Source organism: Callorhinus ursinus, unplaced genomic scaffold, assembly GCF_003265705.2.
Source record: "Callorhinus ursinus isolate GAN/ISIS: 27379988/994484 unplaced genomic scaffold, GSC_fseal_2.0 scaffold24, whole genome shotgun sequence".
NCBI lineage: Eukaryota > Metazoa > Chordata > Mammalia > Carnivora > Otariidae > Callorhinus > Callorhinus ursinus.
Window position 1 is genome coordinate 23,141,054 of NW_027397086.1, and position 14,970 is coordinate 23,156,023.

The following is a 14,970-nucleotide window of genomic DNA, read 5'->3' on the forward strand; positions in this document are numbered from 1 at the left end:
CTGATAAGAACTTACAGCTCACATCATACTTAATGTATGATGAATGTTTTCCCACTAAGGTTAGGAACAAGACAAAGATGTCCACTCTCACTCACCATTTCTATTCACCGTTGTACTAGAGGTTCTAGCCAGAATAATAAGGCAATAAAAAGAAATAAACAGCATCCATATTAAAAAAGAAAAAGTAAAAAATTATAGACAAGATTGTATATGTAGACAATGTTAAGAAATCTACACAAAATATACCAGAATAAGTAAATTTAGAAAGGTCATAGAATACAAGAAAAACATACAAGAATCAACTGTATATCTACATACAAGCAATGTAAACTGTAAAATTGAAAATTTTTAAATTACTATTTATAAAGGCATCTAAAAATACGAACTACTTCAGGATAAATTCAAATTTAACAAAATATATGTAAAACAATGAAAACACAAAAAATTAAGAAGACCTAAATAAACAGAGAAATATACCACATGGATAGACTGGCAGGTTCAATATTTTTAAGATATTATTTCTCCCAAATGGATCTATGAACACAACACAATCTCAATCACAATCCTAGAAGCCATGTTGGGTTTTTTTTGTAGAAAGTGACAATCTAATCTTAACACTTATATGAAAATGTAAAACACCTAAAACATCCAAAGAAATATTAAGAAAGAATAAATTTGAAGTACTTACACTATTTGATTTCAAGACTTATTATAAAATTATAGTTACATAAAACAATTTGGTATTGGTTAAAGATAGACATATAAATCAATGGAACAGAATACAGTCCAGAAATAGACCCATACATATAAGGGCAATTGATATTCAACAAAGGTGCCAATATAATTCAATGAAGGAAAAGACAGTCTTTTCAACAAATAGTGCTGGAACAAACTCGTGTTCATATGGAAAAAATAAATCTGACCCTTATTTTATGCCAATCATAAAACTTAATTTGAAATGGATCACATACCTAAATATAAAGGCAAAAACTGTAAGAAGAAAATACAGGTGAAAAATCCTCACAACCCTGGGGTATGGAAGGATTACTTACATAGTACACAAAAGCAGGACCACAAAAGGAAAATTTCATAAATTGAACTTCATCAAAACTAAAAACTTCTCTTCTAAAGACAATATTAACGAAACAAAAAAGAAAGCCACAAACTAGGAGAAAAATATTTGCAATTCATATATCTCACAAATGATTGGTATCCTGAATATACAGAAAACTGTTATAACTCAGTAAGAAGACAAGCCATCCAATTTTCAAAAATGGGCAAAGACTGGAACAAACACTGCTTAACAATAATATAAATACCCAATAAGCATAGGAAAACATGCTCAAATCTTTAGTTTATCAGAGAAATGCAAAAAAAAACAAAAAAAACCTACAGTGAGATACCACTACATATATAGAAAACGGCTAAGAACTGACAACAAATATTGGCAAGGATGTAGAACAACTGGAACTCTCATACATTGCTGATAGTAATGTTGATGGGTACAACCATTTTGAAAAACAGTGTGCCAGTTTTTTTAAACATTAAACATATGCTTTCCATATGACCCAGTAATTCCACTCCTAGTCATTTATCCAAGAGAAATGAAAATACATGTCCACACGAAGTACATGTGTTCATAGCAACTTTATTCGTAATAACCTTATTGGAAAAATAAAAAACTAGAAACAATCCAAAATCTGTCAAAAGATAACTGGATAAACAAACTGGGATGTATAATGCTACTGAGCAATAAAAAGGAATATGCAACAGCATGGGTAAATCTCAAAAACATTACGTTGAACAGGGGCACCTGGGTGGCTCAGTTGGTTAAGCAGCCAACTCTTGATTTTGGCTAGGTCATGATCTCAGGGTCCCGGAATCGAGCCCCATGTTGGGCTCCCCACTTAGCGGGGAGTCTGCTTGTCCCTCTGCCCCTCCCCCCACTCGTGCTTGTGCTAAAATAAAATCTTTAAAAAAAAACACATTATGCTGAACAGAATCCAGACACAAAAGATACATAGTTTACAATTCCATTTATATGAAACTTGAAAAAAGATTATAGTGACAGAAACTGGGTAAGTGGTACTATGGAGCTAGAAACAATAGTTGGGATTTACTGGAGTAGTACACAAGGACCTTTCTGAAGTAATGGAAATATTCCATATCTTGATTATGATGATTAAGCATGTACATAAATTTGTCAGAACTCATCAAAATGTAATCTTAGAATGAGTATATTTTACTGTATGAAAATTAAATTTAAGGGCGCCTGGGTGGCTCAGTCGTTAAGCGTCTGCCTTCGGCTCAGGTCATGATCCCAGGGTCCTGGGATCCAGCCCTGCATCCGGCTCCCTGCTCCGCGGGAAGCCTGCTTCTCCCTCTCCCACTCCCCCTGCTTGTGTTCCTGCTCTTGCACTCTCTCTCTCTATAGCAAATTAATAAATAAAATCTTTAAAAAAAATTAAATTTAATAAGTTAGGTATTTAAAATTTTTTTAAAGAGCTTGTTCCTAAGTTTTTTGTAAATGTAACAGCCCTTTGAAGTTATCCTTTGTATTTCTGGAAAATGTACTGTCAATCAGTCAGATTAACTTTCTGTATAAGATCTTTTAGTCCAGTTTTTAAGATCTGAGACCCTGAATAAAAGACCACATATAATAATAAGAAGAAATCAGAGTACATGAAAGAGTAAGTCGGTAGCTTGGGTATTAGAGGGATCTAAAAGAAAAAATGCTACTTTGTTAAAACATTTTTTAAAAGAGATACTGATGGGGGTGCCTGGGGGCTCAGTTGGTTGGGCGACTGCCTTCCGCTCAGGTCATGATCCTGGAGTCCCAGGATCGAGTTCCACATCAGGCTCGCTGGTCAGCAGGGAGTCTGCTTCTCCCTCTGACCTTCCTCCCTCTCATGCTCTCTCTCTACCATTCTCTCTCTCTCTCAATAAATAAAAATCTTTAAATTAAAAAAAAAGAGAGAGATAATGATGAAGTTGGGCTCTGTACCACACATTGGGAGACTGCTTGCTGTAGGTTATACCTAGAAAAGGAATTAACAGGTCACAAAATATGTGACTCCTCAACTTTGTCAGATATTGCCAAACTGCTTTCCCAAGCTATTTCTATTTATACTCTCTCCAAATCCCTTTAAAATAGTATCTATGCTTTATCTTCAATTCTTCTTATTTACCTCAGTCTATTATAATCATTTTTCTATACTCTACCAGTCCACTGCAACTGCTTTTACCAAGGTCACCAAATACCTCTTCATTTCAAAGTCCAACAGCCTCTTTTCAGTTTTAATCACTCTAAACCACTCAAGTCTCCCTGTATTTTATTTCACAATAACACTATTTCACCATAACTCCTTACACCAAAGAGCCAAACGATAATCCATGCTTCTCAAACTTTTCTCAGATCATCTCCGATGAAAGAAAGTGAACTTGGCAGAGCTCAAAACAAAGGCATGCCAAATATAAAATGTCATATTTTATCTTAACTTAAAAAAATGTGAATTTTGAATTCTATCCCATAATATATTCCTGTTTAACTTAAAAATGTTTATACTAATTAACAGTGAGATCAACCAATGGTACATAATACATCACACTTATAATGTGACTTTGTACAGCTAGTGCCAAAAAAGAGCCATACATCCCTTAGGATATGTGTAACTCTAGGTTTAAGAAACATAAATGACTTGCTCAAAATTGTGAAGCCTGGATTTCACATTCTTACTCCAAAGCCCGTGTGCTTTTCTTTATACCAACAGTCTTAGTTGGCACCTATTTCTTTCCTCTGAGACTTGGATTTTAACAATCATACATGACTTGTGAAAGCTGGAAAAGTAGTGAGTCCTCCTTGAATGAAACTAGGACCCTACAAGGGCTGAACATCACTGAATGTTCAGTTGCTTGGGCTACGGAAGAAAGGAAAGGAAGATAAGGGGGAGGAAAAGAGACAAGAAGAGAAGGAGGCAGAAGTTTAACATACTTCTCTCTGGAAGAAAGAAAATTAATACATCAGACTTAGAAAAAATTAGTAGCTATATATTTGAAACATAATGAGCAAGCATATGTAGAGATATATGCAGACTCCTTACACCTCCAAAATAAAGAATGTACTTACTTTTCATATATACAAGTAATTATAAAATCTCATCAATACTTGTATAGAAATGAAGTCTCAACAAACACCAGAGAATAACAGACAGACCACATATACTGTCTATATGCAGTTAAAGAAAAGTTTTTAAAAGTTTAAAAGATTTTTTTAATGTCTGAAATTTTAAAACACACTCTTAAACATTTTTTATCAAAGAAATTGTAATGTTAAGAGGAATTTAAACTGGGGCGCCTGAGTGGTGCAGTCAGTTAAGCGTCTGACTCTCGGTTTTGGTTCAGGTCATGATCTCAGGATCCTGGAAGTGAGCCCTGCATCCGGCTCCCCACTCAGCGAGGAGTCTGCTGAAGTTTCTCTCTCCCTCTCCCTCTGCCCCTCCCTGCACTCGCTTGCGTGCTCTCTTTCTCTCTCTAAAATGAATGGCTAAATCTTAAAAAAAAAGAAAAAAAAGAGGAATTTAAACTGAATGACAGTAAAAGCATATACGTGAAAACACGTGACCTGAGACACAGCAATGTAAAACAGTATGATTGAGAGGAACAACAAAACCAAAAGTTGGTCCTCTGGAAAGAATGATAATATACAAAAACCTCTGACAAGACTGATCAAGTAAGATCCTTGACTATAGAATAACTAGTTCTAGACTCCAGGCATAAATACCATAAACTTGACCAAAAAAAGAGGTAACTACTTTTGGGCACTGACAACAGAGAGTGTAAGACTGATCATGAGAAGAGAGTAACTGATAAAGAGATTCATACATGTACCCTCACTTCTGCCTCAGGACAATTTCTCAAACAGAAAGCTAGAACTTGAAACTGAGGTGGCAGAGACTGAGGGCAGTGAAGCTAAATGGACTTGGATCTGCAGGGCAGGGTACCAAATAGGAGGAAACTGAGTAGGCACGGGGGGCAAGGGAGGAGAATCCAGATGTCTGTCTGAGACGGTGCCACAAGTCCTTGGCTCAGGGCTAGCCTGCACATGTCAAGAGAGAGACCTCCCGTGGCTTACCACAGAGTGGCTGCTAGTGGGTTGAGATATCAAAAGAGAGACTACAGATTGAGCAATGGTAGGGGCATTTACTTTCTGTTTCTCTTACAGAATTCACAATTTTTATACTTGTATTACAGCTTCTATGTGCTTGTTTTACTTTTGGGGAGTTATTCTCTTTGAAAAGACAAATCACATTTATTAGCATCTCTGTATACGCCAAAACACTAGATTATTATCCAAAACAAAGAGACAATGCACATTTCCTGACTATATACATAATACAAGAAAATAGCAAAGAAAAATAAATAATTACTGCCAAATTTTTCCCTATATCAAAATAAAAAAATCCATTTTTCATATCTAAGAAATGAAAAACTATAGTAGCTACTCAGAAACAAATGACAAGCCATTTAAAAATCAATATAAATCTAAATGGAATTTAGGCAAAAAATATGGGTTAAAATGCACATTCTATTTGGAAGTTGGTGGAAAATTAGGAAAATGCTGGGAAATATTATGAGACAAGTTCAATACTCTATGTTATTATCGCATTGCAATATGGTGTTTAAGTTTAGGTGTTATAATAAAGAACAAAAGTCCAGCAAATACTGTAAGAAAAACTCTCTTTTATTCCACAAATTAGGTCTTCAACAAAAACTGATCCTCGTAATTAAAAAATTCAACATACCGGTACTACTTCTTCTTACTAATAAACCCCCAATACACGTTCATTTTCTTTAAAGATTAAAGTTAGAAAATCTCAGAAATTATACAGCTCCCAACACTCCTTCATGATGAAAACATTCAACAAACTAGGAATAGAAGGGATCTAACTAACTTCCTCAATCTGATGAAGGGTATCAATGAAAGAGCCACCGTTAATATCATACTTAATAGTGAAAGACTAAATGACTTCTCCCTAAGATCCAGAAAAAAGACAAGGATGTTTGTTCTATTTCTATTAAACACTGTATTAGATTGTTTAGCCAGGGCAATTGCACAAGAAAATTAGATAGAAAACATGCAGATTGGAAAGAAAGAAGTAGGGGCACCTGGGTGGCTCAGTTGGTTAGGTGGACAACTCTTGATTTTGGCTCAGGTCATGAACTCAAGGTTCTGGGATCAAGCCCTGCGTCAGGCTCTGTGTTCAGCCGGGAGCCTGCTTGAGGATTTTCTCTCTCTCCCTCTGCCTCTCTCTCTCTCTCTCTCTCAAATAAATAAGTCTTTAAAAAAAAAAAAAAGTAAAACCATCTCTATTTGAGGTTGACGTGATTTCAAATACATAAAATCCTAAGGAATCCACACCAAAAAAACCCATGACAACCTAGTAGAGCTAACAAGTTTATTAGCAAGGTTACAGGATACAAGATCAAAAATCAATTTTATTTCTACACATTTACAATGTACAACCTGGAAATAAAACTAAAAGCAATTACATTTACTACTTCATCAAATAGAAATAGGAAGAAATTTAACAAAAGGAGTATACAACTCGTACACTGAAAACATCATGAAAAAATATTTTAAAAGACCTAATAAATGGAAAGACATCTGTATTGACAGATTGATAGCCTTAAAAGTGTTAGGGTGATAATACTCCCAAACTTATTTGGCAGATTCAATGCAATCTCTAAGAAAATATGAGCTGGCCTCATTTGCAGAAACTGTGACGTTAAAACTAAAATTTATATGGAAATGCAAGTGACCCAGAATGGTCAAAACAATCCTTAGAAAGGACAAATTCAGATGATTCACACTTCTCAATTTCAAAACTAACTACAAAGCTAAAATAATTAAGACAGTGTGGTACTAGCAGAATGATAACACCCTCACATTTACAGCTGATTTTCAGCAAGGGTGCCAAGACAATTCAATGAGGGAAAGAATAGTCTTTTCAACACATTAATACTAAGATGACTAGATATCCACAGAATCTACAAGAATGTAAAAATACATATCCACAGAATATCAAAGAATGAAGTTGAACTGAATCCTTCCTCATACGATACCCAAAAATTAACCCAAAACAGATCATAGAGCTAAATATTAGAGCTAAAACTATAAAACTAGTACAAGAAAACATAGAGGTAATCTTTTTAACCTTGGATTTAGCAATAGTTTCTTAGGTATGACACCAAAAGCATACACAACAAAAGAGAAAATAGGTAAATTGGACTTCATCAAAATTTTAGAAATTAGTGCTTCTAAAAACATTACCAAGAAAGTGAAAGACAATCCACAGAATGGGAAAAAAAAATCTGCAAATAAGATATATGAGGAATTCTTACAACTCAACATTAAAGAGACAAATGAAACAATTAAAAATGGGCAAGTGATCTAAAGAGACATTTTTTCCAAAGAAGATCTATAAACAAGTACATGAAAAAGCTGCTCAACATCATCAGTCATAAGGGAAATCTAAATAAAAATCACAGTAAGATGCCACTTCACACCCACTAGGATGGCTCTAATAAAAAAGACAAGCAGTGATGATGGCATGAGAAATGAGAATTTTCATACACTGCTGGTGGGAATGTAAAATGATGAAACCACCATGGAGACCAGTCTATTAGTTCCCCAAAGGCTAAACACAGAATTACTATATTATCTAGTCCATTTCTATATGACATACCCCAAAGAAATGAAATACATATCCACACAGAAAAAGTACAATAATGCTCAGAGTTCATTATTCCTACTAACCAAAAAATAAAACCTAAATATCCATCAAATGATGGATAAACAAAATGTGGTATATCCATATGATGGACTATTATTTGGCAATAAAAAAGGAGTAATATACTGATACATACTACAACATGGATGAACCTCAAAAACATTACAGTAAATGAAAGAAACAAGTCACAAGGCCACATATTTATGATACCAATTACATGAAATGTCAGAATAGGCAAATTTATAGAGACAAAAACACTAGAGAATAGACAGTGGTTGCCTACAATTGGAGGGCCTGAGGGAAAATGTGAAGACTGCTACTGGGCATGATAGTTTTTTTTGGAGTACTGAAAATGTTTTAATATTGATTATGGTGACAGCCGCACAATTCTGTGACTCACAAAAACAAAACGAAACAAAACATTGAAACGTACACTTAAATGGATGAATTCTATGGTATGTAACATATATCTCAATAAGCTGTTACAAAAAAATACATACAGCTCAAAATGTGAGGACTGGAAGAGAAGGACATGTATGAAGAGACTGCCTCAGAGATCTGAAGTACTTGAATTACAGCCACAGATCAGCTCCACTGCAGAGACTACTGATAAAATAGTAAATGATCCCTAGAGCAACTTGGCTCTTTCTAAGATATAAATTTATATAATATATATGGTTTGCCTTTTAGAATTTCATAGGTAAGTTTTTAACCAAAAATACCTAGGCTAAGACAGAATTAGCTATACAATTCCTCGACACTCAAATAACAATCTTATTTTAACACCAACTGTCTACTTTTGAATAGGGAACAATATCTAATAATGGTTAAGAATAACAATAATCAGCATTAGCCTCATGGTCCAAATAAAATTCGTAAGATGCGTCACAGTGACAGAAGGATATGCACCATCCCCAATCCTTTCAACAATCATACAATGAAGACGAGGAAATCAGGATTCAGAGACATGAAGTGACTTGCCTATTCAGGAATTAAATAGCAAAGCTAGGATTTGAACCTAAGACTGCCTGTCGACAAAACCTGTGATCTTACACCACACTATCTCCTATCTTCAAGATACATAAAGCTTCCAACAAGGCAATTATAATACAAGAGACTAAGCACAAATATGACCTACTAGAAAAATTTTGTAATGTTAAAGCTTAAAGGAACCTCAAAGAACACCTACCACAAGTACCTCATTTTACAAATGAGACAATGCTGTCTGCAGTCTCTGATCAGCTAATAGCTATTTCCACCATTCTCTGACGTCCGATATACTATTAGACTATCTGTAAATCTTTCCTGATAGCCTCGGCATAAGTCAAATGAATCAAACAAGAGCTCTGTTTCAGAAAGTCATGGATGCGCTGAATAAACAACCCAGCCTCAGCATAAGTCAAATGAGGAATCAAACAAGAGCTCTGTTTCAGAAAGTCATGGATGCACTGAATAAACAACCCAAATTTACCTTTTTAGACTGTAATAAGAATAAAAAATAAATGTTCCTGTTACCTGCCAAGTATGCAGAATTCTGGTCATACAGAATTTATAATACTGATTTACCACTACTTTGAATTCTTACCTTTGTGGCCACAAGAAACATGGTATAAAGGAACATAAGGTTATGCCTTGATACTGCCAGAAGCTTCATGTGCTGGAAAGTGAAGATAACTGACCCCAGTAGGGTTACCTTGGCAGGGCTGAAAATAAAACACATTTTAAGTCAGTAAGTAATAAACATGATCCATCTCTATATTTCTCAAAGAATACTCTGGAAAATATTAATTTAATGAGTTATTAATAGATAAACATAAGTTAATGTAAACATACTTATAAAGTTTTAGAAGTGCTAAGTTATATAAAGTATAGTTTCACTCTGATAAAATACCAGAGACCTTAGAATGTTCATACATATATTGTGACTCTCTGATAAAGTTCATTTCTATATACAGTATTTCTGAAACACATCTGACCATATAATACTTTTTCACAAAGATTTGAAAGTCCCACGTTCCACACAGTATGACTTGGAAAAAGATTAGTCATTATAGGACAAAACAAGCTCCTTCAGTCAGGTGGGAAAAGGAAAAGAAAGCCCTGATTTATAGTATTTTCCCATTTCCATGGTGTAAATACTTCCATCACAGTAAATTTCAGGGTGCTATGCAGAACAGAGAAGAGACAGATGCACACAATCAGCTCCCATGTAACAGTAGGAGCCAGATCCAGCACATTACTTTGCTAAGCCCAGCACAGAATGTTAGTGTTTGCTAGTATCTTAACAAATTAAGGCTGAAATTTTAACATCTACAGTAAGATGTTAATCTACAAAAAGAAGCATTACTTTCATATTACATATTTGCCACATATTTAAAGTATATCTTAGTAACAGATCATTATCTAGTTTGTGCTTACAACTACAGAAAGATAAATGATAAACTCTTAGAATGCCACACTGCAAAATATGACAAATTTCATTTCATGAAAAATTACCTATTTATTTATTATAAGCTGAGGACTGAGTTCAAAACAGGATTAGGTTTGGGCACCAGGGGTTTAGACCTTGCCTAACAGCTGACTGGCCAGCACTCATGTTTTGGAACAGTGGTCTCTAAAACTTTTTAACTGTGCATCTTTATTGGTACCAAAAAAAAAATGTTTTAAGACACTAATATGTGTTTATCAATTAATTTATAAGTTATATATACATACAACTGTATGTTGTATGTATGTATTATAAAATGTACACCAAACTGACATTTTTAAAGGATGAGATTAAAAGAAAAAGGAATTAGGTTTAGCTTTTTTTTTTCCTTATGATTTTATTTATTTATTTGACAGAGAGAGAGACAGCGAGAGAGGGAACACAAGCAGGGGGAGTGGGAGAGGGAGAAGCAGGCTTCCCGCCAAGTAGGGAGCCCAACGCAGGACTCGATCCCGGAACCCCGGGATCATGACCTGAGCCAAAGGCAGTCGCTTAACCAACTAAGCCACACAGGCGCCCCAGTAATTAGGTTTATCTTAACCTCATTTTGCTATTCTTGGTTTCTAACAGTTTGGGTTCTGTACCACAGTACCTCATCATGGATTCCTCTTAGCACATGCTCTAAGGGATTGCATTCCCTTAGAGCATAAATTCAGAGGCACTGAATCTGAAAAGCAAGGATTCTGCAGACAATAAAATGGGACAGGGAACTGAAGGGCTGAGATTTAGTCAATGAGACTGGTTTGGAAGATCAGGATACATTTAGAAAATATTCTTATATTAGTTTCCTATGAACTTAGAAAATGAGTTTATCTGCACCCAAAATACAATAGTAGACTAGGTATATGGTAATAGAGACATTTCCATTCCAAAAGGGAGAAAACAAAAGGAAAGGAAGAAAGAGGTCACTGGTCCTATGCAACTCCATTAGGTTTCAAGGTTTCAAGGCTTAGTAATAACCCTCTGTGACATTAGGCTCCATCCTCCGAGTCCACAGCTCCAGTTTCTGCACTCATGGGTCTGGCCTCTGCACCTGGACTCCAACCCGTGGGCCTGGCCTCAGACCTCTAGGCCCATGGCTTCCGGCCAAAATCCATTTTTCCTTTTCTTTGAAGGGTAACACATGTTTGCAGCCGAGCAGTTTTATCAGCCTATAGATTTCTGGGAGTCTGACAGCCTCCTTTTATTTCACCTTCTCTCTGTCCCTTTTAGTGCAAGCTGGCAGTTTCTACCAAGAGAACATTTTCAAAAACCTTGTGGGTCTCCAGCATACAACACAGGGATCCATGACATTAGTTAAGATGGTCCTCCACATATCTTTTCTGGATGGTCTCATGTCTATTCCTGGTTTGTGCTGTGATGGCTGAGTGGATCCAGGAGTCACACACCTAATTTCTTTAACACTAGCAAAAGTTTTCCAGCCGCACCCTTTACCTTTAATCCTTACCTTTAGAGTAAGACTTAGAAAGTCTCCACCACAGACTTTCCTAAAAATGAATCTCCTAATTTAATCATCTTTTGCAATCTGGATAGGCTGAGAATTTTCCAAATCATCATTTTGGTTTCTTTGTTCAGCAGTTATTCCCTCAATTCAACTTTTCCTCTCTCACTTTACTAAAAGCAGCAAGGAGAAACAAGTCCAGACCTTTAACACTGCTTTGAAATCTCCTCAGCTAATACCCAAGTTCACTGCTCACAAATTATGCTTTCCACGTAACTGTAGCACACAACTCAACTAAGTTTTCTCCCACTATATAACTATATCACATCTCCTCCAATTGCCAGTATCATGCTCCTCATTTTCTTCTGAGCCCTCACCGGCACCTCTAACATTCATAGTTCTACCAACATTGTGTTTATGACAATATATGTATTCTCTAAGACCATATAGGCTTTCTCTACTATGCAAAAGTATTTGGTAATAGATAAATGAAAATTTCTGTATATATACACATACACAAAATATTATAATGAACCAGTGATCTCATCGATAATTCTTTCATTCATTTAATATTTATTGAGTGTCTACTACATGGTAGATTTGTTCAAGGATACAAGCAAAAGAGAGAATAGTAAGAAATAAAGTCAAAGCAAATAGGGTGTGGAAGTAAGGCAGATCTTGGAGGGTTTTACAGACCATCTGGGGAGTCATTCCAAGGTTTTGAACAAAGGAGAAACAATTTGAGTTTGGTTATAACAGCCCAAGAAATGTTTTATGAAAGACATTTCAAGGCATATGCTCAAAATGAGAAAAATTTCCCTTGAATCTCATTAATGCCTTATTTATAACTTATCAATCAAAACCTAGTTTGTTCTCTTCCTAAACTACCTCATTCACACTTTAAGGGTTACTTTCCAAGTTAAATATCCTAGAATTTGTTGCTTCACACAAACATATAGACTTCATCATATAGACTGCTTCTCAAATTTTTAATCTATTCTAATAAGCTTATTTTCACATGGAGTCTTTCCTCAGCTTGCTTACTATGGCCACTATTCCTTAAGTCTTTTCCTTCTTGAACTGTGGAAATAGTAACTACATCTCTCTATTTCATTCTCAGGAGCATCAGAGATACATCTGTGAACTTATTTAAGAATGAGTAAGTGTCTTTAGATAACATTTAATGATCAGATTCTCTTAAATGGATGCAAAAGGTAGTCTGCACCCTACAATTAATAGAGTGGTTTATTTCCTCTAATCTTCTCTTATTTTTATGTGTAATTAAGCTCAACTCTCATTTTTAAAGCAACAAGACCCTATAAAGGACTGATTTGTTCCCATAAGCTTAACATTTTACTACTATGCGAATTTGAAATCTGAGTAATGTTGTAGTCATTAATGAAAATGCCAAGAACCTGCAACTGATTCATTTACATCCAGGGATGTTCCTATGTAGTTTTCTCTCCATAAATACACACTCTTCCCACAATTCTATAACAATCCAGGAGCTTTGGTTTGGTTTTATTTTCTAAGGGGAGGAACCCACAGAGAAAAGAATCATATATTAAAAACTACATTTGAGAGAACAGACTTTTTGAAAGAGTAACTCTCCTGATTCTCCTCCCTTTATCATGACTATTTTTTCAGCTCCATTGCATCCATATTTAGAAATCTGGTAAGACCTAAGAATAAAAAGCTGGTCTCAGTATAGTTTACACCAACTCACTAGGACATCTTCAGCCATTCATCAGCTTCTGGTTTCCAACCTCCTTTTACCAACTGCTCAAAATTCGTGATAACAGTACCACCTGCACCTAAAAATAAAATGAAACAAGAATATTTAGCCAAATTTTATGGAGAAAATATTTGAAACAACCCAAGAAGATCCCCAAAATATAATTTTGAGGAGGAAGAAAAAAGTTTTCTTGTACATTTATGGTACTGAGACAATTGTAATTCCTCCCTTTCATCAGTGTTGCCAACTGTCTATTGTACCATAATTAAGGTTAAGGAGCCTCAAGCACAGAGATGTTCCTAAAGGCTTATTTCAGGCCTGAAAAATAAAAATTTCTGTTTTATCATTTCATTCCCTGATACTAGTTTTAGATGCAGTACAATACAATAAGAAATTAGAGAAATTTGTTCAATTTCTACATACAAAAGAACTCAACAATAAAGGTAAGTGATATAGAATAAAGATGAACCCATAATCAATCATATTTACTACTTCTAGTTATCTAGGGTGAAAAAAACACAAAAAAGAGCAATTTTTAATATAATCTTTTTACATAATTTCTTAAGTCAACTTGTTTTATTTATGGTGGCACTACACTTTAATTAACTATGAATCCTTCTGGTTCTGAGCTACTAATCAAATCAATCAGAAGAATTTTATACTCTAAGGTAGTCAGGCTCAAAATATTGGCTGATGACGAGTACTAGCGAAAGTGCTAGTTATGAATTAACTTCACTAGCCAAGAGAAGACTTCCTTCTTCCAAAAATGCTGTTACCAAAGTATGCGATCCTCATTAATGTAACTAGACAATCATTCAGTAGCAGTAGTATATCAATAGCAGAATATTTACAAACACATAATGTTAATATTACCTCGAGCCCATCCAATAGCTATCATGACTATCCAGCCATTTTTGTAATAGCTATTAGCATATGTGACTCCACCTACTATTTTCCAAGTTCTGGTCACTTCTTTCATTCCCGCAGCCAAGAGTTGAACAGGTAGGAAAGAATAGCCCTGGGAAACTAGGTCACGTGGGCAAAAAAATATAATATACCTGAAATTAAAATGTAAATATTTTAACATATAAAGTATAAATATTTATAATAAAAGTATCTTAATATTTTATAAAATGTTAAATATATTAAGTATAATGCATGTTAATAAAGATATAATTATAAATTATTTAATGAATATTTAATATACACTCAATTTAGTTGAGTTAGCTTAGATTTTTAAACAATTAAATCACAAGAACAGCAATAAAAATAAAAACCCAGCATATTGGCAATAACAATTTGGCAAAGCACAACAAACTGAATTATCCATATAAACCAAGAATTTGACTTCAAGAAGACCAGAGATTGGGTAGTCAATTTCTCTAAATCACAGGAGGCATATATAATAACCTGCCCAAAAGGCATGATCAAAGGAGAATTTCATCTTGTTTGGACTTCTGAACACTCTATATATGCGGAGAGTGTTTACTGAGTTCCTAATTTGTGCCTATACTCT

General features: G+C 34.8%; 1 protein-coding gene across 1 annotated transcript in view; it reads right to left on the reverse strand.

Annotated features, from left to right (window-relative positions):
* The window catches only part of TMEM38B (transmembrane protein 38B), a 61,385-nt gene that overhangs the window by 12,934 nt on the left and 33,481 nt on the right, over nt 1-14,970 (reverse strand). Inside the window, exons 3-5 of the mRNA XM_025888681.2 lie at nt 14,328-14,512; nt 13,446-13,533; nt 9,376-9,493 (exon numbers count right to left, since the gene is read on the reverse strand). Coding sequence (XP_025744466.1) covers nt 9,376-9,493; nt 13,446-13,533; nt 14,328-14,512 — 391 coding nt within the window. The remainder of the gene's footprint in view (nt 1-9,375; nt 9,494-13,445; nt 13,534-14,327; nt 14,513-14,970) is intronic.